Source organism: Monodon monoceros, unplaced genomic scaffold (genome assembly GCF_005190385.1).
Source record: "Monodon monoceros isolate NGI ecotype Baffin Bay Population unplaced genomic scaffold, NGI_Narwhal_1 Super_Scaffold_20, whole genome shotgun sequence".
NCBI classification, from domain to species: Eukaryota; Metazoa; Chordata; class Mammalia; order Artiodactyla; family Monodontidae; genus Monodon; species Monodon monoceros.
Window position 1 is genome coordinate 25,929,097 of NW_021703777.1, and position 25,661 is coordinate 25,954,757.

Consider the following 25,661-nt stretch of genomic DNA (forward strand, 5'->3'; position numbering starts at 1 on the left):
ATGGTGTTTTCACACAAAAAGTTGAACAAAAGGATTTGTTTGGTGAAAACACCAAATTTATATGCCAACTTTTGAGATTTCCTTTCTTTGATTATATAAAATGACCAATTATGAATATGTAAATAAAAAATACTTATGACAATATTGGTATAATTATAGTAGAGATTAAAATATTTTCTTCAGTACTTGAAGCATATAGACTTTCTGGAAAATTTTAGGATACCAAAAAAAAAGGAATTTATTAGAGATGATGTGATGGAAAATATAAAATTAACCATTTTATTCGTAATTGTAAACTGCAGGCTTTTTATGTCTCCTCACTATTCACTAATAAAAATTCTCTGATAGAAATCTATAGAACTTATGGATAAAATCTTTAAATTACATTATACAAATACAAGAAAATAAGTATAATTGTCAAGTTATAGTACTCTGAAAGTGTCTCCTCAGTGAAAGTCAATAATCAGATTATATATAAAAAAAAAAACTATGGAAAGATGTATAATTAATGATACCAAAGATTTTAATACACTGGAAAGCCCTGGAGATGTTATTAGGTGCTATTCATTGTCTTCCCTGGCTTAGAGTGACAATACCAGGATGGTGTGTGTCTGGCCGGCCTTGTGATTCAGCGTTCTCTACCATTTATTCCATTTAGATGCTTAGCTGACTAGGTTGAATTGTGCTAAGGTGTCTCAATGTTTTAAATTCATACTTGAAACAATTTGGAACCTTCCCTCAGGCGCTCACTGTTCTGCCTTCTGCAGTGCTGCTTCCCCAAATCCATCCACTCACCTTTCCTTTCAGCTGCTTCGGCCCTGGTCAGGTAGTAGTAGAAGTGATCCAGCTTGTCAGGCTGCTCTTCCAGGGGTCTCTGCAGCCAGAAGAGGGACCTTACTTTTGCAGCCTCCCTCAGGGCATCCCACTTCTCCATCAGAGCAAAGAGCTCAGTAAAAGACTTATGATAACCATCTCGCAGCATGTCCACACAGATGTTCTTCTTGTACGAGTTCCGGTAACTGGGAATAAGAACAGAACACTGAACACGTTATTTTAATCCTTTAAATCTGTGTAGTGTTTTGATCTTTATAATAATTAAAAGTTGAATCACGCTGCATTTTTTTCCCTCAGTGGAAGCGCTGAAAACAATCTTGACCTCAAACACTTATAACTGAGCAACTTCAGTTTAATGAAAGATGCCAGGAACTATCTAAATACAGTAATTTTAGTGAAATTACATTATAAACATATCAGTTCCAGAGCTGAGCTCCCTTTGATAAGGACAAATAAGCTAGCTGACTGATGTTTTAGTCTGTTTGGGCTGATATAACAAAATACCCCTGACTGAGTAGCTTATAAACAACTGAAATTTATTGCTCAGAGCTCTGCAGGCTGGAAGTCCAAGATCAAGGCTCCAGGAAGGTCACCTTCTGCTGAAGGCCCTCTTCCTGGTTCACAGCCGGCATTTTCTAGTCATATCCTCACATAGTATAAGGAGCTAGGGAATAATCTGGAACCTCTTTTACAAGAGCACTAATCCCATTCATGAGCGCCCCACCCTCCTGACCTAATCACCTTCTAAAAGCCCCAGTGACCTACAGCTTTGGGGATTAGGATTTCAGTACATGAATTTTAGGGAACACAACATTCAGACCATAGCAACTGACAGTATCCAAAAATACTTAATATGTTAGCCACCCACCAAAACAAAACAAAAAACCAGTAAGGCAAGCAAAATTTAAATGTGTTGTCGAATATCAAAACAAAGCTCTAGGGGACCTTGAAGATGGCGGAAGAGTAAGACGCGGAGATCGCCTTCCTCCCCACGGATACACCAGAAATACATCTACACGTGGAACAACTCCTACAGAACACCTACTGAAGGCTAGCAGAAGACCTCATACCTCCCAAAAGGCAAGAAACTCCCCACATACCTGGGTAGGGCAAAAGAAAAAAAGAAAAAACAGAGACAAAAGAATAAGGACGGCACCTGCACCAGTGGGAGGGAGCTGTGAAGGAGGAAAAGTTTCCACACACTAGGAAGCCCCTTCGCGGGCGGAGACTGCGGGAGGCGGAGGGGGGAGCTTCGGCACCGCGGAGGAGTGCACAGCGATGGGTGCGGAGGGCAAAGCGGGGAGATTCCCGCACAGAGGATCAGTGCCGACCGGCACTCACCAGCCCGAGAGGCTTGTCTGCTCACCCGCCGGGGCGGGCGGGGCTGCGAGCTGAGGCTCGGGTTTCGGTTTCGGACGGAGCGCAGGGAGAGGACTGGGGTTGGCGGCTTGAACACAGCCTGCAGGGGGTTAGTGCACCACGGCTAGCCGGGAGGGAGTCCGGGAAAAGTCTGCACCTGCCCAAGAGGCAGGAGACTTTTTCTTCCCTCTTTGTTTCCTGGTGCACGAGGAGAGGGGTTTAAGAGCGCTGCTTAAAGGAACCCCAGAGACGGGCGCGAGCCGCGGCTAAAAGCGCGAACACCAGAGACGGGCGCGAGCCGCGGCTAAAAGCGCGGACCCCAGAGACGAGCGGGAGACGCTAAGGCTGCTGCTGCCGCCACCAAGGGGCCTGTGTGCGAGCACAGGTCACTCTCCACACCCCTCTTCCGCGGAGCCTGTGCAGCCCGCCACTGCCAGGTTCCCGGAATCCAGGGACAAATTCCCCGGGAGAACGCACAGCGGGCCTCAGGCTGGAGCAACGTTACGCTGGCCTCTGCCGCCGCAGGCCCGCCCCGCACGCAGTGTCCCTCCCTGCCCCCCTCCAACCCCGGCCTGAGTGAGCCGGAGCCCGCGAATCAGCGGCTCCTTTAACCCCGTCCAGTCTGAGCAAAAAACAGACGCCCTCCAGCGACCTACACGCAGAGGCAGGGCCAAATCCAAAGCTGAGCTCCTGTGAGCTGTGAGAACAAAGAAGAGAAAGGGAAATCTCTCCCAGCAGCCTCAGAAGCAGCGGATTAAAGCTCCAGAATCAACTTGATGGACCCTGCATCTGTGGAATACCTGAATAGACAACGAATCATCCCAAATTGAAGAGGTGGACTTTAGGAGCGAGATCTATGATTTTTTTCCCTTTTCCTCTTTTTGTGAATGTGTACTTGTATGCTTCTGTGTGAGATCTTGTCTGTATAGTCTTGCTTCCACCATTTGTCCTAGGGCTCTATCCGTCCATGGTTTTTTAAAAAAAATTTTTCTTTCTTAATAATTAATTTTAATTGTAATAACTTTATTATACTTTACCTTCGTTCTCTCTTTCTTTCTTTCCTTCCTTCCTTCCCTCCTTTAGACAACGAATCACCCCAAATTGAGGAGGTGGTCTCTGAGAGCAAGATTTATGATTTTTCCCCCTTTACCTCTTTCTGTGAGGGTGTATGTGTACGCTTCTGTGTAAGATTTTCTCTGTATAGCTTTGCTTCCAACATTTGTCCTAAGGTTCTATCCGTCACTTTTTTTTTCTAAATATTTTTTAATTCAATAACTATATTATACTTTATTTTATTTTTACTATATCTTTTCTTTCTGTCTTTTTTCCTTCTTTCCCTCCCTCCTTCCTTCCTTCCTCCCTCCCTCCCTCCCTTTCTTTCCTTCTTTACTTCTTTCTTCCTTCCTTCCTTTCCTCCTTTTCTTCTTTCTTTCCTCATACTTCTACTAATTCTCTCTACATTTTCTCCCTTTTATTCTGAGCTGTGTGGATGAAAGGCTCTTGGTGCTCCAGCCAGGAGTCAGGGCTCTGCCTCTGAGGTAGGAGAGCCAACTTCAGGACACTGGTCAACAAGAGACCTCCCAGCTCCACATAATATTAAATGGCGGAAATCTCCCAGAGACCTCCATCTTAACACCAGCACCCAGCTTCACTCAACGACCAGCAAGCCACAGTGCTGGACAACCTATGCCAAACAACTAGCAAAACAGGAACACAACCCCACCCATTAGCAGAGAGGCTGCCTAAAATCATAATAAGGCCACAGACACCCCAAAACACACCACCAGACGTGAACCTGCCCACTAGAGAGACAAGATCCAGCCTCATCCACCACAACACAGGGACTAGTCCCCTCCACCAGGAAGCCTACACAACCCACTGAAACAACCTTAGCCACTGGAGACAGACATCAAAAACAACGGGAACTACGAACCTGCAGCCGGCAAAAAGGAGACCCCAAACACAGTAAGATAAGCAAAATGAGAAGACAGAAAAACACACAGCAGATGAAGGAGCAAGATAAAAATGCACCAGACCTAACAAATGAAGAGGAAATAGGCAGTCTACCTGAAAAACAATTCAGAATAATGATAGTAAGGATGATCCGAAATCTTGGAAATAGAATGGACAAAATGCAAGAATCAGTTAACAAGGGCCTAGAAGAAATAAAGATGAAACAAGCAACGATGAACAACGCAATAAATGAAATTAAAAGTACTCTAGATGGGATTAATAGCAGAATAACTGAGGCAGAAGAACGGATAAGTGACCTGGAAGATAAAATAGTGGAAATAACTACTGCAGAGCAGAATAAAGAAAAAAGAATGAAAAGAACTGAGGACAGTCTCAGAGACCTCTGGGACAACATTAAACGCACCAACATTCGAATTATAGGGGTTCCAGAAGAAGAAGAGAAAAAGAAAGGGACTGAGAAAATATTTGAAGAGATTATAGTTGAAAACTTCCCTAATATGGGAAAGGAAATAGTTAATCAAGTCCAGGAAGCACAGAGAGTCCCATACAGGATAAATACAAGGAGAAATACGCCAAGACACATATTAATCAAACTGTCAAAAATTAAATACAAAGAAAGCATATTAAAATCAGCAAGGGAAAAACAACAAATAACACACAAGGGAATCCCCATAAGGTTAACAGCTGATCTCTCAGCAGAAACGCTACAAGCCAGAAGGGAGTGGCAGGACATACTGAAAGTGATGAAGGAGAAAAACCTGCAACCAAGACTACTCTACCCAGCAAGGATCTCATTCAGATTTGATGGAGAAATTAAAACCTTTACAGACAAGCAAAAGCTGAGAGAGTTCAGCACCACCAAACCAGCTTTACAACAAATGCTAAAGGAACTTCTCTAGACAAGAAACATAAGAGAAGGAAAAGACCTATAATAACGAACCCAAAACAATTTAGAAAATGGGAACAGGAACATACATATCGATAATTACCTTAAATGTAAATGGACTAAATGCTCCCACCAAAAGACACAGATTGGCTGAATGGATACAAAAACAAGACCCTTATATATGCTGTCTACAAGAGACCCACTTCAGAACTAGAGACACATACAGACTGAAAATAAGGGGATGGAAAAAGATATCCCATGCAAATGGAAACCAAAAGAAAGCTGGAGTAGCAATTCTCATATCAGACAAAATAGACTTTAAAATAAGGACTATTAAAAGAGACAAAGAAGGACACTACATAATGATCAAGGGATCGATCCAAGAAGAAGATATAACAATTGGAAATATTTATGCACCCAACATAGGAGCACCTCAATACATAAGGCAAATACTAACAGCCATAAAAGGGGAGATCGACAGTAACACATTCATAGTAGGGGACTTTAACACCCCACTTTCACCCATGGACAGATCATCCAAAATGAAAATAAATAAGGAAACACAAGCTTTAAATGATACATTAAACAAGATGGACTTAATTGATATTTATAGGACACTCCATCCAAAAACAACAGAATACACATTTTTCTCAAGTGCTCTTGGAACATTCTCCAGGATAGATCATATCTTGGGTCACAAATCAAGCCTTGGTAAATTTAAGAAAATTGAAATTGTATCAGGTATCTTTTCTGACCACAACGCCATGAGACTAGATATCAATTACAGGAAAAGATCTGTAAAAAATACAAACACATGGAGGCTAAACAATACACTACTTAATAATGAAGTGATCACTGAAGAAATCAAAGAGGAAATAAAACAATACCTAGAAACAAATGACAATGGAGACACAACGACCCAAAACCTATGGGATGCAGCAAAAGCAGTTCTAAGGGGAAGTTTATAGCAATACAAGCCCACCTTAAGAAGCAGGAAACATCTCGAATAAACAACCTAACCTTGCACCTCAAGCAATTAGAGAAAGAAGAACAAAAAAACCCCAAAGCTAGCAGAAGGAAAGAAATCATAAAAATCAGATCAGAAATAAATGAAAAAGAAATGAAGGAAACGATAGCAAAGATCAATAAAACTAAAAGCTGGTTCTTTGAGAAGATAAACAAAATAGATAAACCACTAGCCAGACTCATCAAGAAAAAAAGGGAGAAGACTCAAACCAATAGAATTAGAAATGAAAAAGGAGAAGTAACAACTGACACTGCAGAAATAAAAAAAATCATGAGAGATTACTACAAGCAACTCTATGCCAATAAAATGGACAAACTGGAAGAAATGGACAAATTCTTAGAAATGCACAACCTGCCAAGACTGAATCAGGAAGAAATAGAAAATATGAACAGACCAATCACAAGCACTGAAATTGAAACTGTGACTAAAAATCTTCCAACAAACAAAAGCCCAGGACCAGATGGCTTCACAGGTGAATTCTATCAAACGTTTAGAGAAGAGCTAACACCTATCCTTCTCGAACTCTTCCAAAATATAGCAGAGGGAGGAACACTCCCAAATTCCTTCTATGAGGCCACCATCACCTTGATACCAAAACCAGACAAGGATGTCACAAAGAAAGAAAACTACAGGCCAATATCACTGATGAACATAGATGCAAAAATCCTCAACAAAATACTAGCAAACAGAATCCAACAGCACATTAAAAGGATCATACACCATGATCAAATGGGGTTTATTCCAGGAATGCAGGGATTCTTCAATATACGCAAATCTATCAATGTGATAAACCATATTAACAAATTGAAGGAGAAAAACCATATGATCATCTCAATAGATGCAGAGAAAGCTTTCGACAAAATTCAACACCCATTTATGATAAAAACCCTGCAGAAAGTAGGCATAGAGGGAACTTTCCTCAACATAATAAAGGCCATATATGACAAGCCCACAGCAAACATCATCCTCAATGGTGAAAAACTGAAAGCATTTCCACTAAGATCAGGAACAAGACAAGGTTGCCCAGTCTCACCACTCTTATTCAACATAGTTTTGGAAGTTTTAGCCACAGCAATCAGAGAAGAAAAGGAAATAAAAGGAATCCAAATCGGAAAAGAAGTAAAGCTGTCACTGTTTGCAGATGACATGATACTATACATAGAGAATCCTAAAGATGCTACCAGAAAACTACTAGAGCTAATCAATGAATTTGGTAAAGTAGCAGGATACAAAATTAATGCACAGAAATCTCTGGCATTCCTATATACTAATGATGAAAAATATGAAAGTGAAATCAAGAAAACACTCCCATTTACCATTGCAACAAAAAGAATAAAATATCTAGGAATAAACCTACCTAAGGAGACAAAAGACCTGTATGCAGAAAATTATAAGACACTGATGAAAGAAATTAAAGATGATACAAATAGATGGAGAGATATACCATGTTCTTGGATGGGAAGAATCAACATTGTGAAAATGACTCTACTACCCAAAGCAATCTACAGATTCAATGCAATCCCTATCAAACTACCACTGGCATTTTTCACAGAACTAGAACAAAAAATTTCGCAATTTGTATGGAAACACAAAAGACCCCGAATAGCCAAAGCAATCTTGAGAACGAAAAAAGGAGCTGGAGGAATCAGGCTCCCTGACTTCAGACTATACTACAAAGCTACAGTAATCAAGACAGTATGGTACTGGCACAAAAACAGAAAGATAGATCAATGGAACAAGATAGAAAGCCCAGAGATAAACTCACGCACATATGGACACCTTATCTTTGATAAAGGTGGCAGGAAAGTTCAGTGGAGAAAGGACAGCCTCTTCAATAAATGGTGCTGGGAAAACTGGACAGCTACATATAAAAGTATGAGATTAGATCACTCCCTAACACCATACACAAAAATAAGCTCAAAATGGATTAAAGACCTAAATGTAAGGCCAGAAACTATCAAAATCTTAGAGGAAAACATAGGCAGAACACTCTATGACATAAATCACAGCAAGATCCTTTCTGACCCACCTCCTAGAGTAATGGAAGTAAAAACAAAAATAAACAAATGGGACCTAATGAAACTTCAAAGCTTTTGCACAGCAAAGGAAACCATAAACAAGACCAAAAGACAACCCTCAGAATGGGAGAAAATATTTGCAAATGAAGCAACTGACAAAGGATTAATCTCCAAAATTTACAAGCAGCTCATGCAGCTGAATAACAAAAAAAACCCAACCCAATCCAAAAATGGGCAGAAGACCTAAATAGACATTTCTCCAAAGAAGATATACAGAATGCCAACAAACACATGAAAGAATGCTCAACATCATTAATCATTAGAGAAATGCAAATCAAAACTACAATGAGATATCATCTCACACCAGTCAGAATGGCCATCATCAAAAAATCTAGAAACAATAAATGCTGGAGAGGGTGTGGAGAAAAGGGAACACTCTTGCACTGCTGGTGGGAATGTGAATTGGTTCAGCCACTATGGAGAACAGTATGGAGGTTCCTTAAAAACTACAAGTAGAATTACCATATGACCCAGCAATCCCACTACTGGGCATATACCCTGAGAAAACCAAAATTCAAAAAGAGTCATGTACCAAAATGTTCATTGCAGCTCTATTTACAATAGCCCGGAGATGGAAACAACCTAAGTGCCCATCATCGGATGAATGGATAAAGAAGATGTGGCACATATATACAATGGAATATTACTCAGCCTTAAAAAGAAACGAAATTGAGCTATTTGTAATGAGATGGATAGACCTAGAGTCTGTCATACAGAGTGAAGTAAGTCAGAAAGAAAAAGACAAATACCGTATGCTAACACATATATATGGAATTTAAGAAAGAAAAAATGTCATGAAGAACCTAGGGGTAAGACAGGAATAAAGACGCAGACCTACTGGAGAACGGACTTGAGGATATGGGGAGGGGGAAGGGTGAGCTTTGACAGGGCGAGAGAGAGTCATGGACATATACACACTAACAAACGTAGTAAGGTAGATAGCTAGTGGGAAGCAGCCGCATGGCACAGGGATATTAGCTCGGTGCTTTGTGACAGCCTGGAGGGGTGGGATAGGGAGAGTGGGAGGGAGGGAGACGCAAGAGGGAAGACATATGGGAACATATGTATATGTATAACTGATTCACTTTGTTATAAAGCAGAAACTAACACACCATTGTAAAGCAATTATACCCCAATAAAGATGTTTAAAAAATAAATAAATAAAAAAAGAAAGCTCTATTAAGTGGTTTCACTGTATATTATGGAGGTTCATTCATTCATTAATTCATTTACACAGAAAATGTTTATTAAAATCTCTTGCTAAATATATTTTAAAAATTATTTTCAGTTAGGACTAACTTAATGATTTGTTATGTACTATTTCACTTCTAACAATAATAAATCATATGCAAGGAGATGAAACGACAATTGAATAGCCCATTTATTTATTCAACAAATAGCTATTGATTTTCCTGCTAAGTGCCAGGCATTGTTCTAGACCAAATAGATTCAATGCCCTTGTGAAGTGTATATTCTAGTGGGAGAACACAACCAACAAATAAGCAAACAAATCATAAATAATTTCAGATGATGAAAATTGCTATATAGGAAATAAAACAGGGTTATGGAATAACAGTTCTGTGGTGGCTATTATTACACTAAGCAAGAGGCCTAATGATATACCTTTATACTAATTATTTTACATTTTTTTAAATAGGAGACAATTAAATATTTAGAACTGACTTGGTGTGCTACTACTATCAATAAGCATTTCAGTGTGGAGTGGAGACAGTCTGGAATTAGAACACCCAAGGTTGAGGTCAGCTCTTTCTAACCTTTCTGGACTTCATTTCTTCTCATCTGTGAAATGTGTATATTAATCTGTATTAATCTAGGCCCTACCTACATCACAGGATTCTTCTAAGAACCAAGCAAAATTATGTATGTGAAGATGCTCTGAGAAACATGAAGTCCTGCAATAGACTCACCCTACAGAGTTTAAAAAACAAATGAAACAAAAATGCCCAGCTCCCATCGCCAATAATTTTTTACTCAGGGGATAAGCTTAGGTCTAGAACAAAATACTTACAGTGAGAAAGGGAGTGGGAGAGGGAAGTGAAAAAAAAAAGGGGGGGAAAGACCCAGATCATGGACACCTCAAAGCCATGGTAAGAAGTTTGGACTCCAAGCTAAGAGTGGGATAGAGCCGTAGAAGGGTTTGGGTCAGGGAAATGAGTCAAAGAGATTGTCTTTTAGAAAAATCATATGGAAGGAATGTCCCAGCTGAACTGCAACCCTCCTCCTCCTGCACCTGGTGGCCAGTACAAGCCACCTATTGTTATAGAACTAGTTCACAAAGAGAGTAAGGAAACCGCAGTCCCAGGCCAAAAAGTCAAAAACCACCATCTTGTCAAAATGATGACCAAAAATATTTGAAATGGAGAGGACAGAAGCTATCACAGATTTTTGTTTCTGCCCTTTAGCTGAGAGTGTGGAAAAGGAAACAGTGAGATGCTCAGAAGGGCCAGGTCCTCTCTCCCCTTCCCCCACCCCCCTGCCCCTACACAAGGGCATGGAAAGGCAGCAAAAGTCAATGCAGAGACTTTCTCAGCAGAAGAGGATTGGAATCAGCCCGCACAATGTCCCATAGCCTCTGAATGGTACGGCCCAACACCGTAATTGTCTAGCGGGCTCCGAGTGTGTGACATAAGAGTTAATGGGAAGAGAGGGTTGGTATGTTTGCCACAATGTCGCTGGCCACAGCAAGGGGATGTGTGCTAAAAGGCTGTCGGATGCGCTGCCCACTGGGGACGGAAGGGGGACACAGCTGTAACTCTGCGGATAAGAAGCACTGGGGAGCTACTGAAAGAGTCAGGTCAGCATATTTCCAGAGCTGACAGAAAAGGATGAATAGAGTACATCAGTGACGGACCCCTGGACAGCATCCAGGAATGCATTCAACTCCAAGGAAGAGAAAACTCGGCTCACAGTGCCTTCAAAACTAGAGGTTTCTATTTCTCACAGCACAAGACACCTAAGGGTAGGCAGCTGCTGGCCTTGGTTCCATGGCCTGGCAAGTTCAAGGCCCATGCCTCTGGGATTATTTTATCCTTCCCCTCACTGGTCACTGGAGGGCTGCCCCAGCTCCAGACATCATGTCCACCTTCAAGGCAAGAAGAAAGGGGAGAGTTCGGTGGCATCAGCTGTGTCTTTCTCCATTATTGGGGAAAACAAAAGCATTCCTGCAACTTCTGTTGGAGTTCCACTTTGGTTCCATGGGTGAGAACTGTGTCACTTGGCCATCCCTGGCTGCAGGAGACTAGAAAAACAAATATCCTGCCTGTTTTGGGGCACACTGCTGCCCCCAAATGAAACTGGAGTTATGTTAGCAAAGAGGGAGAAATGGATACCAGGGAGGCAAGTTCAATGTCTATCACAAGGTCCTAGATTAAGACCTGGGGGTAAATGCTGACAAACTCCCACTCCGAAGTTTGCCAGATAAAACTGGGCAGGATACCCAGTTAAATTTGAATATCACATAAACCATGAATGATTTTTTCTTAGTATTATTAGTATGCCCCAAATATTGCATGGGAATACTTACACCAAAAAACTTTCTGTTTTTTTGAAACTCAAATTGAAGTGTATGTTGTATTTTTATTTGCAAAACCTAGTAACCCTATTTCCCTCTACCCTGCACCCATGTTGTGTTGCTTCTACGTGGGAAAACAGGGTGAGGGGAAGTGTTAGAATCTGAATAACCTGACAAATCACTGAATTGGACTGACTTTACCTAAGAGGGATGAGATTGGAATTTTACACTAGGGAGGATCAAGGCTTAGGGCCAGGAATTAAAATTAAGTCATAAAAAAACAAAGACTTTCAATTTAGCATGCTTGAGCTTGTTGACTCTGAAATTCACACCAGATCCAAGAGAACAGAAGCGGGAGCAGGGAGAAGAAACGGGAGACTCTGGTGTTCACGCAAAGGAGAGGCCACGGGGGCTGAACTGAAGTAAGGCGGGGGATAAAAAGAAGTAGGTGGATTCAATACATATTTAGGAGATAAAAATACCGATTACTTGGTGACTGATTGGATGTTGGGGTTGATGGAAAGAGAAGAGCTAGGGTGACAACAGGAGTCACGTGTGGGTATTTGGTAATTTGCTAAAGAGGGGAACACAAAAGAATGAACAGGTTTGGGGAAAGATAGTAAGTCTGGGTTCAGATAATTTGAGTTTGAGGAGACTGAAGGGGACATCCAGATGGTACCCAAAAGGGCAGTATGAGGGATGGTAAGGAGGTTTGAGGGGACAGGGGCTGGAAATCCAACCTTGCCTCAAACAAGCACTGCCACACAGAGAACAAGCTTATGGTTACCAAAGGGGGAAGGTGGGGAAAGGGACAAATTAGGAGTTTGGGATTAACAGATACACACTGCTGTGTATAAAATAGATAAGCAGGGACCTACTGTATAGCACGGGGAACTGTATTCAATATCTTGTGATAACCTATAATAGAAAAGAATCTGGAAAAGAATATCTATATGTATACATATAGATATATGTGTATATATATATATATATACATATATATATACATGTATATATAACTGAATCGCTTTGCTGTATACCTGAAACTAACACATTGTAAATCAACTCTACTTCAATTAAAAAACAACAACAAGCACTGCCACCTTTGTATGTCTATGCCTTGGCTGCCATCATGTTTTCCTGTGAGTGAAGAAAGCATACTGGGGCAAAAAAATTATAAATAAATAAAAATTAGAACGTCGATTTAAACAATGAAAATAAGTACATGTGAGGAGGCCATCTCAGTTCTAAACCCAGCTGGGACAGAAATGCAGAACATCATTCCCTAGGCCTTATTTCCCTCACCTGGAAGACGAAGGTGCTTTGGCTGGATTTGGTCCACCCAGCATCTAGTTTCATGTCCACAGACAGCAGTACTCCAAAGTATTTTTGGAAATGGCACATCGTGTGTCATCTTGGTGGGACTTGATTTCAAAGACTCCCTAGCCAAGGGGTGGATCAGTGACCCAAATTAAGCCACTGGCCTCTCTCCCAGGACTTTGAATATTGAGGCAAGAAACACAAAGATGTAGAAGGTTGCTGGAACTCAGTCAACCTGGCAGCGACATCCTGACTATAGTTGCAAGTAGTTCTTGCTACCTAGATCCATTCAAGTGTCCCATGTCTTTTCTTCTGAGCCGGGTTCTCCCCTAAATTCAGCTAGTTACCAAATATCCTTCTAATAAAATCATTTCCATTTTATTTGGTCAGAATCAGTTTTTGCTCCCTGTGAGCAAAGAATACGAACTGCTTCAGAAGGGACTGTCTTGGTACCCAAGACATTTTTCAGCTTCAAAACATCCATGATATATAATTAATATCAATTTTTAAAATTTCTAGTAAATTTTTTTAAAAGACCATTCTTTGCAAAAGAGATTTCAAATAGAGATGTATTTAAAATGCCTATATAACTATGCTGATATCATCTCTATTTTATACACAGTTTTGTGTGCACACACATACGTACGTATGGTATTATTTAAGCCTCATTACTAATATTTGAGAGCCAGAAAGAGCAGTTAGTGTTTTACTAAATGGGTTCCTATTTCAACCTTCATAGTTAATGAATATTATCTCTTTTAGCCAGAATAATTTTCATCTTTTAAATTTGCTATCTGAAAATATTTATAAAATCGTCAATTTCTACCATTATATGTGAATTTCTCAGGCTTTATATTTCATAACAGAGAATCATAGCCCAAGTTTACTTGCTTACAAAAAGGAATTTTTAAAAAACGCAAATAGAAATACAAAGAGAATCCAAATTCATTATTTTATTTATTTCATTCGGACATGAAGTTATTAGTCTTTGGTTTTATTTACATATTAAAACAAATACTTATCTAAATTAAAACATGCTCTTTTTAAGTATCAGAAGAAAAATCTCCTTGACCTGAAGTCACTATACTGGGTGGAAGCTAAGAATTCTAGTAAAATTTCTGGAGAGATTTGATATTATGGAGTTTGAGGAGAGTTCTCCTGACAGAAAAGAGGCCATTCATAGAAGTAGAAGTTGTGACATTCACAGATATGCTGAATATCTAGAAATTTACATCCTAAGGAAGATCTTTGCCACTGCAGATACCTAAGGCTTTACCAGGCTAAGGGATGTAGCTGGAGAAGAATGGTTTTAAGAATGGAATTAAGTGGTCATGCATTTCATATGGATTTTTATTACTATTTAAAGGCATTATTCAATAGAGATTCTAAATATTTTGAATTTACATCCAAATTTCCCCAAAAATTCTAAGTTAAAAAAAATCTGTATCCTGGAATAAAGTAAACCTGAACAATCTGACATAACTCCATAGCAGTTGAATGTGTGGAGATGCTGGGAAATGGGGAGCTTTCTATTAAGCAGCCACAGAGGAGATATTATATCATTTTTAAATTCTACCTTAAACCATTTTGAATAGCTACTATTTATAGAGCACCTACGATGTGTCAGACATCATTTCTAAATCACACAATAACTCTACAAATACTACTTCCATTTTTACAGATAAAGAAACCATCTTCAGTGAGGTTGTGACTTGCCCAAAATCATATAAGCTAATAAGTGGCAGGGGTGGGTTTCACACTCAGGTTTCTGGGATTACAAATTCTGAATTTTTTCTCTTTACCACATTGCCTCCTATTATATCAAATATTGTTAAGTTTTCTTCTCCTCCTCATCATGCACACATTTTTGGGGTTTATTTGTATTGATTGTTTAGAAATTTGATATCATTATACAAGTATGATGTCACTCTCCAATTAGAAAGCCATTATCTTTCTTGGGAGTAACATATACACACCATTATATGTAAAAACAGATAAACAACAAGGACCTACTGTATAACACAAGGAACTATACTCAATATTTTGTAATATACATATATATATAACTGAATCACTTTGTTGTACATCTGAAACTAACACAACATTGTAAATCAACTATACTTCAATCAAAAAGAAAAAAAAAAGAAAGCCATTTTCTTTATCCATGTTAATCCACATTTGCGCTGGACTGGGGAAAGAGACTGGTGTTATTTTGTGACTCAGAGAATCCCCTTCCTTAAAATGAGGGAGCAGACAACCAGTAGCATCCGTGCAAAGCAAATTAAATAGATGCGATTCCCACACAAGGGTGTAAAGTCTAATGGGGAAAACACCGACAAACATAAAACAAACATAAAAAAGGATAATACTGTACAAATATGAAAAACATGAATGAATAGATATGTCAATCTATCTTATTCTCTTTGTATTTAGGTATTTATACTAGTTATTACATGGCCTTTCAAAATTAAAATGCATTATCAACCATTCTAGTATATGATTAATATATTTAACATATTTTTTCATAAGTCACACTGAAATACTATATCAAGGTAAAGCTGCACATTCAGTAAAATATTTCAAAAGCAGTTCAATAAGCTCAATACTTTAAAACAAGATCATAAAACTTTTATTTAATCTGACAAAGATAAACTCAAAAGATATGCTATACCTAATCAAAAGTCAGGATAATACTTTTATTCCATTAAGTTAATATTTATAAGTCACTAGTGGGTTATCTATGTGCCAGTAACAACAGTCTTACATTCATATTGTAGGGATAAATGTTATTGGAATCACGATGGGATAATTACATTGACTCTTAAATGAATACTTAAATAGCTTCAGTTAATATAATTTCCATGGAATAAAGTGAGTCTCTATTCTTACTCATACTTTTCAGTGTAGGTAGATATTAGGTATAATTTGAAGGAAAAAATCCATTTCTTCACACACACACACACACACACACACACACACACTGATAAAACTCATATCTCGTATGGATATGTTTTATAGTTTTTTTGTGTGTATGAAAAGGATACTCTTCTTTCCTAAAAAGCTAAAACAAGGACATAGCATTTCTTTAGCCACATAAATACATAAAGAGAGAGAAATTAGAAAGAAAAAAATTATGTTTTAAATGATTTTACTTTAAAAGCATATAGAATGCTTTTACAATGAAAACTGAAAGCGTTTTTCTTAATATTACCCACTTAGGTTTTTAACGATTGATATGGATTAAGAATACACTATCACTCATACGTATTTTTGTGTAATAAACCATTGGAGTTGAGATTTTTAGAACTTTAAATTTATTTTCTATGTACTTCAAAACAGAGCAAGAAAAAAGTTTCAATACAGAAAAGGCTCTTTTTAAATTTAAAGGATTTCCAATGAGTTGACTGGTCTCTGGGGGCATCTACTGGAAATTTCACAAACTGCAGTCACATCATGTAAATGTGATAACTTTCATTATCCATTTTAATACAGATATTATTTTAATTGGTATGCAAATAAGGTGACACTCAAAGAAGATAAATGTAAAGTTATGCATGGTATTCTATCTCATCCATCTGGTAACAACAAAACATGTAGCTGTCTTTGGGATCAGTCAACAAATACTCAACTGTTAAAAATGTAAATAGGGAAGGTGGCATATCACAGATTAACAGTTTCCAAACCATCCAATTCTCAAGCTTGGACAAATTAAAAATATATTTTAGAGAGAAACATATACATACTTAGTACGGAATTTTTATTAATCCAAATTAAATGCATATAAAAAGCACTTTTGGGCTTCCCTGGTGGTGCAGTGGTTGAGAGTCCGCCTGCCGATGCAGGGGACACGGGTTCATGCCCCGGTCCGGGAGGATCCCACATGCCGCGGAGCGGCTGGGCCAGTGAGCCATGGCCGCTGAGCCTGCGCGTCCGGAGCCTGTGCTCCGCAACGGGAGAGGCCACAACAGTGAGAGGCCCGCGTACCGCAAAAAAAAAAAAAAAAAAAACACTTAAAATTATGATGGTTTCTCTAAAACAAATTCATTTTGTATCTCAGTATGTCCACGAATCATAAATAACCTGGTAATCACTACTTATTTTCTACATAATTTAATTTGACTATTCATGTGTTACTATCTCAAAAACTATTTAGAATTTGTTATACTTGGAACAAAAGAATGTGTCTATCATTATAATTAATATTACAATTAGAATTAGTAATTAATATAAATATTGTTATTAATTTTTTCTTAACATTTTTGGAGAACGTAAGAGAAATGAACATATAATGAACATGATACAATCATTGCCGCTCATATATATATATTTTTAAAATTTTATTTAGTTAGTATTTGCTGCGTTGGGTCTTCGCTGCTGTGTGTGGGGAGCGGGGGCTACTCTTCGTTACGGTGTACGGGCTTCTCATTGAAGTGGCTTCTCTTCTTGCAGAGCATGTGCTCTAGGTGCAGGGGTTTCAGTAGTTGTGGCTCGTGGGCTCTAGAGCGCAGGCTCAGTAGTTGTGGTGCACGGGCTTAGTTGCTCCGCGGCATGTGGGATCTTCCCGGACCAGGGCTCGAACCTGTGCCCCCTGCATTGGCAGGCGGATTCTTAACCACTGTGCCACCAGGAAAGCCCCTCATGCATAGTTTTAACATATATTTAAAATAAACCAAATAACTCATAATATTATTGCAGTTGTGACTAATCTTGTAACAGGAATTTTTAATATCACAGGCATTATAACAATCTTGATTTTCTTTGTAAAATATATTGGTCACATTTACTTTAAGAGACAATATTTAAAATAATTATGAAGATATATCTATTGTGCTATACTTAATTGTACTATAATATACTTTTTATTGCTATTATTTTATATAAACCCCTCTAATAAAGATTGAAATATTTAACATTTTAGCTTCATTCCAAAGAAATACCACTAACGCATGTGTAAGTTTATAGTTTCTGGAAACTTCACTAGAATTACCATCCAAATAAATGTGATATCACCTTTAATTGTATAAACCGAAAAAACTAATCAACATAAAATGTTATCAAATCAGAACATAAGTTATTAATATAGCAGGACTTTTGTTTCAGTTTAGATTTAGATTCATTTTATAGCTGTATGTACTTGATAACTAACTAACTAAATAAATAAATTCCACCCCCAAGAGGTTATGGAATATAATTTTTTGTGATTTTCTAAACAATTAGAAGTTTGCTAATTTGAATTTTTAGAGGAAACTGTTACATATACAAGTTTTGCTTTGTGTTTTTTGAAAATACAAATTTTCACCTATTAATAATCAAACTTAGAAAGCACAGTTAGAATTTCAACATTTTAAAGGTATATGTACATTGAAAAATTCCATTTGGAAAACACTTATTTAACTAAGTTCAACGTTTAATTCTTTTCTAAAAATGTTAATAATAATAACTAAGAGAGTTTACCCCATGGCATTTTGTAAATGTGACTATTACTAATTTAATTCTTTCGACAAAAAATAAAATACTAAAAAATCTGATCAGCAAAGAATTCTCCCAATAGCACAGTAAGAATTCACTTCAACATGAGTGATTTTTATTTTAGGATATATGGGCTATAGGTGTAGAATGGAACAAAGATGATTTCTCAGATTCGATTATGTTAGAGCTGGTATTTAGCACAAAAGGCAGTAACTTTTTGTGAGATCAATAAATGTTAATCTGTCAAATAGTATTTTTGCTGGTGATTATTAGCCTTTATCAGAGGAAAGCTGCGGTTATTCAGCAAGAAGTACTGACTGCAATCCTTACAATGTCTTTAAATGATTCCCTTAATAACATAAAGGCATTTTTTTATGTGTATACCCTGTAAGAATGATTTACTCAAATGATTTCCATTCAGTCAAATATCTGAAGTACAGTGATCATCATCAATCAGGAAGGAATAAACTATGCATCAATCAATATAAGGTATTACCAAAATATTTACCCATGTAGCTGTCACACACATTTTCTTTACTGAAAGATTTTCTTTACTGGAAAAATCTCAAACTTAAACACATTTTTAAAGTATTTCATTAGCAGTTCAGTGAAAAAGCACCAGAAGAAACCTCCTTATGTGAGGCTAATTACAGATATAATCTTTATAAATGGTCTTATTACTTGCAAACCCCTTCAAGAAATTCAAACTTTTTAATGAAAGAATGTTTTATGCCAAAGATCAAACATGGAAAGGTATAAAATGAATGTCATTGTTTAAGAAGAATTTTCAGGGAACATATTTTCAACCCAGAAGTACCACACTTGAATCTAAACACCTTTGGCTAAACGAAGCAATCGTATCAAGTCCTTTTCTTTCAATTTACACTGTAACTTTCCACTATAGGAAAACATAATTATATAACCAATTTATATTGATTATATTGTAACTTATCCAGTTAAATAGAGCCTGAAAAATAAAGCCTAAAAATAATCTTAGCTTTTGGATTAAGTTATAATGATAAAAAAAACCCTGAATAAATAATATCATCCTGTCAGATTCTGTATCCTACTTTCATGGCAATAAATGTAAGAAAAACAAAAAATAAGGTTCATGCTACAAACAATGGACTATACACACATGTAAACATGATCATTCTAGCTCAACGCCATATTTTTGTCTAAATTAGTACTTACAGTTTAATTAGCATAAAACTCCATATAATATGAGTCACTCTGTTTTTTTTTAAACAATTCAGTGATTGCTCTCCAAATTTCTTGAAATTCTATTACTTAGGAAATTTTATCTCAAATAATATCACTTAAAACTTTTCTTTCAATTCTTCATCTTTACACCTTTATAAATAAAAGAACTATCAATTTTCCACATAAATTGAGGGAAATAATCAAACTTTAATAAAGATGGAAAGCTGGAGAATATAAAGACAAAACTTAGTAAAAACAACAAGTTGCATTAAAAAGAAAACTTCAGCTCACTGTATTTTTTTTTTACTAAAGTATGTCATACATTTTATCTTTGCAAGAGTTTGACGAATTTTGCAAGTAAAATTCTGTTTCCTCTACACTTGCTAATAGTCATGAGAATCTGTAGTTTGCACCTTCCCATTAAAAATGTATTGTATTTTTTTGAAATTATTCACCCCGCCTTTTATCCAGATCATGTCTTTGAAAGGAGGAAGTAGATAATAAATGGAATAATTCATGATTTCCCATTAAATATGAAACTTTCTTTTGCAGAGTTTAGAAAATGAAGTTCTACATAATGTACAAAAGTTGATTAGAACTTTTTTAACCTTTTCAGGAAAAAACCTTTCACATTAAACAACTGCATGTGGAGGTTTTCTTTGGGAAAAGTAAACCAATCAATTCCTTACCCCTATGGCTTTATCATACATATTCAAATGTTGCTCTTTCCAAACATATATCCCTCTATAATGTGTAAGTAGTTATTAAAATGATGGCAAGAAAAATAGTGTACGTTGGGCTATAAACATGACAGGTATCTAAGAAATATATAACTGATGTTTAAATTACAAAGGGAAAAATCACATAAATTAGAAATGAAAACAAAACATTATTTGTGCTCTTTTCAGCAATGTAATGTAAGATAGTGTGAGGGTAAATAATAAAACCTACATTTAGATGTCTCTTATTATGGCATTTCTTCTAGTGAGGCAATATTTTGTCATGAGAAAAAAATATGTACCTTTATAAAACTTTTCCTTGCAAAACTATCCGTTGGGATCTGTTAACTATATTCTTTTTCTTTTGCCTTTTTTAAAAATTAATTTTAATTGGAGTATAGTTGCTTTACAATGTTGTGTTAGTTTCTACTGTACAGCAAAGTGAATCAGCTATACGTATACATATACCCCTCTTTTTTCTTTTGCCTTTTTTTAAGATTAAAAAAACCCAAAAAACAAATGATTTTTAGGCTCATTCTTGCTCTATCATTCTTTATTTCTTGGGTGAGAAATCTGGAGTAAATTTAACTGAAGATAAATGTCAAGTTCTGACTATTTTAGGGCAGCTGGTGACCTCAATAGGTTTTTAGAATTTTTTTGTGTCATAATTCTTTCCAATAAATATATTTCAATTTTCCCCATATCAAAAAATAAATCAAGAATATATTTTCCCCTTTCAAACATGAATGCTTAAAAAGGTAACTACCATGTTGTAAGCCATGTGAAGAAACCTTTCATACTGTGTGCTCTTTAATTACCGTTGCCAAGGAGGTATGCATTACACATACAAACAGTGAAGCCAGGATTTCTCACAAACTATATGTACAGAGTGATCAAACTTCCAGAACATACTTTTAATTTTACATTTAGTAAAAACTAAATGAATAAAAACAAAAAATAAGTTGATAATTTTGAAGCTTTTGTCAGACAATATCTGTATATAGCTATCCTGTTTTCCTGAATGTTGCATCTTATTGCATTTCCTGAATGTTAATTTTATTGCAGCTATCTCAAACATTTAGGAAATTCCTACTTATAACTAAGACCTTAGGGTATATCAAATCAAATATGTGCAACAATAGGAATATTGGAAGAACAAAAGGAAGTATTTGTGAGAAGATAAAATAAAAGAGCCTTGAATTCAAACTTTTAAAAAATTGTACAAGATAGATATATAGTAGGGATTATAACTTCCTTGAAATGGAGAACATGTTATTTGTTCCTTTTGTATTTTTTTATAATAGCGCAAATGCCAACACAAATAAAGGTCATATAACATTATTAATATCAAATAAAATAGAATCAGGGCATAAAAAATTAAAAGGGCATATGAATATCAGAGATTCATAAATAGATTATTTTACTGAGAAATATGGCAGCTAGAAAACAACACTCTTAATAACAATAGCTTCAAAATATATAAAATTCACAGAAAAAGGAGAAATTGATCTTAATATATTTTTTTCAGAAAATTATAAATTAAATAGAGGGAAAAAAGATTTGAATAACAATTGTCTATCTTGATTGAAATAACAGGCTCAATCTAATTATTAGATTCTGATCATTTTCTGTATGAGAACTATCTACCAAATAGAAAATATATATTTATTTTTCAGACATACAAGGAATATTTATAAAATTAATCATGTACTGGCCACACTAAAAATGTCATAAACTGATATCACATATGGCACATTTCCTGAGCACAAGTATATATTCACTCCCCAATCCTGCATTCCCTCTTGCAAAAAAAAAAAAAAAAAAAAACCCAAAAAGCCACAAGAAAGAACTATTCACCTGCAAATTTATAAATACACTTCTAGTTTATTCATGGCCAAAAGGGGAAACCACTGTAGAAATTTTCATACACTTAGAACTGAAAGAAAAAATTAAACATTAAATCCTGGGGGAAGAAATCATCATGGTATTAAAAGGAAATTTATAAGTTAAATTCATTTGTTAGAAAACAAGAGCAGCACTTGGGAGTGAAAAAGCTAGCTTTCACCTTAGGATGCTAGAAATAAATTCCTAACAAATTAAACAATGACATGAAGTCAAATAAAGGACAGGAAGGGAAATATTAAAGGCAAATGCATGAATTCATAAAATAGAGAACAAAAAATGTGACCCATGAAACAAACAAACAAAAAAACCTGGTTATGTGAAAAGACAAATAAATTTTGCAAGTACTTTATAATCAAGAAAAACAAAAATAGATAAGTCATCAAAATTGTACCAGGAATGGAAGAGATAATATATCTTCTATTACAATTATAGTAACTGCTAACTTTTAGTGTGGCAAAAGAAAAGAAAATTATGGGTTAATATTATTATAATTTAGATACAAATTTCCCTCATACCACCCCCCCAAAAAAGAACTCATAGCAAACTAAAACCATAATGAATACGTAGGGTTTATCCCAGAATTCCAAGAACGGTTCAAAATTAGAAAATCTCTTAACTTTATGATAATCTCAGGAGATGTTAGAAAATTATTTAGTAAAGTTCAAAACTCATTTATGATTAAGAAAAGTGGAAACTAAAAAATGAATTCTCTATCTTGGTAATATGTATCTATTAAAACCCTATAGCATAAAGCTTCATGTTTTGGGGTACATTAGAATCATTTCCACTAAAGTAAGGAATTTGAAGGGATCCCTGCTGTCACTCCTATTATTTAACACCATGTACTGTTAAATGGACGTTCTTGCCAATGTGGGATTCAATATTTTAATGATACCAATTCTCCTAAAATAACATAAAATCAAGGCAGTCCTTATAAAACCTCAATTATATTCTCCTGACTCTTGGCAAGATAATTCAAAATTCATATAGAATGGTTAACGTACAAGAAAAACCTGATCATTTGGAACAAAGAGGGGGACTGTCTGCCAGATATAAAAGACATTTTAACTATATTAATAAAGTGATTTGTGGCACTGACACAAGAAAAGACAAATAAGTCAATGGAACAGAATATATATGTATATGTGTATGTATACACACATGAAAATTTGGTATTTAATAGAAGTGACATTTCAGTTCAGGGGAAAGTTTTGGGTACAATTGATCTATTTGCAAATTTTGTTGGTTGTATGTTTTATATATTAATATTTCTATATTATTATTTTTGTATATAAATAATATAGATGATAGCATATGTTATATTACCTTTCCACATTTAATGGAACATTTAAGTGATACACAAATCTCAATTTCCTAATCATTTTCTTGACCTTAATGTATGTGTTACGTATATATTAAACCTTTATCGCTAAGAACTTTCAGGTGCTTAATCACAACAGTTTTAAAGCAACTTTGTAACATTCATTTTGAACTTCTGAGTTAAGTACTTTTTTTCTTAGCCCCCTAGCTTCCTCTTTCTTGAATTCTCTTTTCTTTCCCCTAGACTCTAAAGTGGCCATTTGGGGCAGGGATGAAGGGTCCAGAAAGACTGCATAGGAAGAGATGTTTTCCAGTCCTCATATCTGAAAAGATTTTTGTTTTGCCCTCAGTTTTGATTAATAGTTTATCTGGGTACAGAATTCTAAGTTAAAATAATCGTTCTGCATATCTTAAAGACATCCTCCCTTTTCTTATAGAACCAAGTATTATTACTGACAACTGTGAGGGTAGTCTGATCTTTGTTTCTTGATGACAACCATTCTCCCAAACCCTGAAAGCTTCTAGTATCTTCTCTGTATACTCAGCATTTTGATATTTCATAAAGATGTATCAAAGTGGGTTTTTTCTTTTTTTTTCCTTTTTCTTTCTTTCCCTTTTTTTTTTTTTTTTTTTGTTGTTGTTCTTTCCTTTCTGGTTACTTTGGTAGTCACAGCCCAAAGATCTGTGGGTTTTTTCCAGTCTAAGATATGTGTCTGTGTCTCTAACCATATCTCTATCACTGTCCATCTATATCTACCTATATAGCTATCATCATTCATTCTCTCATCTCTTTCTCTTGGATAAATATTCACCACCTGGACTGTGTTCTGTATCTTATGGCTTTTAAAATATTTTCTATATCTTTTCTGTTTTTATTCTACATGTTGATAGCCTTATCTTTCTTTTCCATCCTTTCCTTTGAGTTTTAAAAAATATTTCAGCTACCTTTAATTTTGAAGAATTCTTTAAATGATTTCATAGCATCAGGTTACATTTGAGGGATGTAAGATTTTCTACAACGTCTGTAAGGAAAGAAATTGGAAATCTCTCAAAGTTCCTCTTTTCCCTATAGAAACTGTTTCAGCTGACATTGAGTGTTCTCTTTGTTCATCTTTTTTCCTTTTGTATTGTAATATTTTCTCAAATATCAGAGGCTATTTGTCTATTCATAATAATGAAGTTCTCAATTTCTTAACATAGGTAGTGAATTTGGGTTTCCTCTGTTTGCAGGATTCATCCTGAGATTTATGGGTTGGGAGAGCACAAGCTGGCTATTCCTTGCACTGATGCCAAATGAAAAGGACCCTGTAAGGTACACCAGCTTCCCTGACAGGAGCTCAGGCCAACCGTTACTTTTTAAGGTTTTTTTGCATCACCGTTTATGAGGGATATTATTATTCTGTGGTTTTCTTTTTATGTAATGGCTTTTTCTGGTATTGGTATCAGGATAATTCTGGTCTCATAGAATGAGTTGAGAAGTGTTTCTTCTATTTTATTGAAGAGTTTGTGCCAAATTGAAGGGTTTGTTTTTTTTTCCAAATGTTAGGTAGAATTCACCAGTGAAGCAAAATGGGCCTGGAATTTTCTTTGTGGGAAGTTTTTAAACTATTAATTCAATGTGTTTAGTGAATCTACTGCGATATCTATTTCTACTTAAGTGAATTTTGGCAGTGTCTCACGAAATTTAGCCATTTCTGTAAGTTGTTGAGTTTACCAGTATAAAGTTTATTTCCTAATTAGCGTTTTAATATTTATGTAATCTGTAGTGATGTGTCCCCTCTTTCACTTCTGAAATTGGTAAATTGTGTCTTCTTTCTTTTTCTCTGACCATTATGACTAAAGATTGATCAACTTTACTGATCTTTTCAAAGAAGCCACTTTTAGTTTCATTGATTTTCTCTACTGTCTTCCTGTTTTCTGCCCCCATTTTACTACTCCTTTTTCTCTATTTTCAGTTTAATTTTTTTCTAGTTTTTTAAAATGAAAACTTAGGGCAATAACTTTAGACATTTCTATTTTTCAAATATAAACATTT

At 36.1% G+C, this 25,661-nt stretch overlaps 1 protein-coding gene across 1 annotated transcript in view; it reads right to left on the minus strand.

The window, feature by feature from the left end:
• TTC29 (tetratricopeptide repeat domain 29) overlaps nt 1-25,661 on the minus strand; it is a 357,551-nt gene that overhangs the window by 120,667 nt on the left and 211,223 nt on the right. Inside the window, exon 7 of the mRNA XM_029234687.1 lies at nt 796-1,019. Coding sequence (XP_029090520.1) covers nt 796-1,019 — 224 coding nt within the window. The remainder of the gene's footprint in view (nt 1-795; nt 1,020-25,661) is intronic.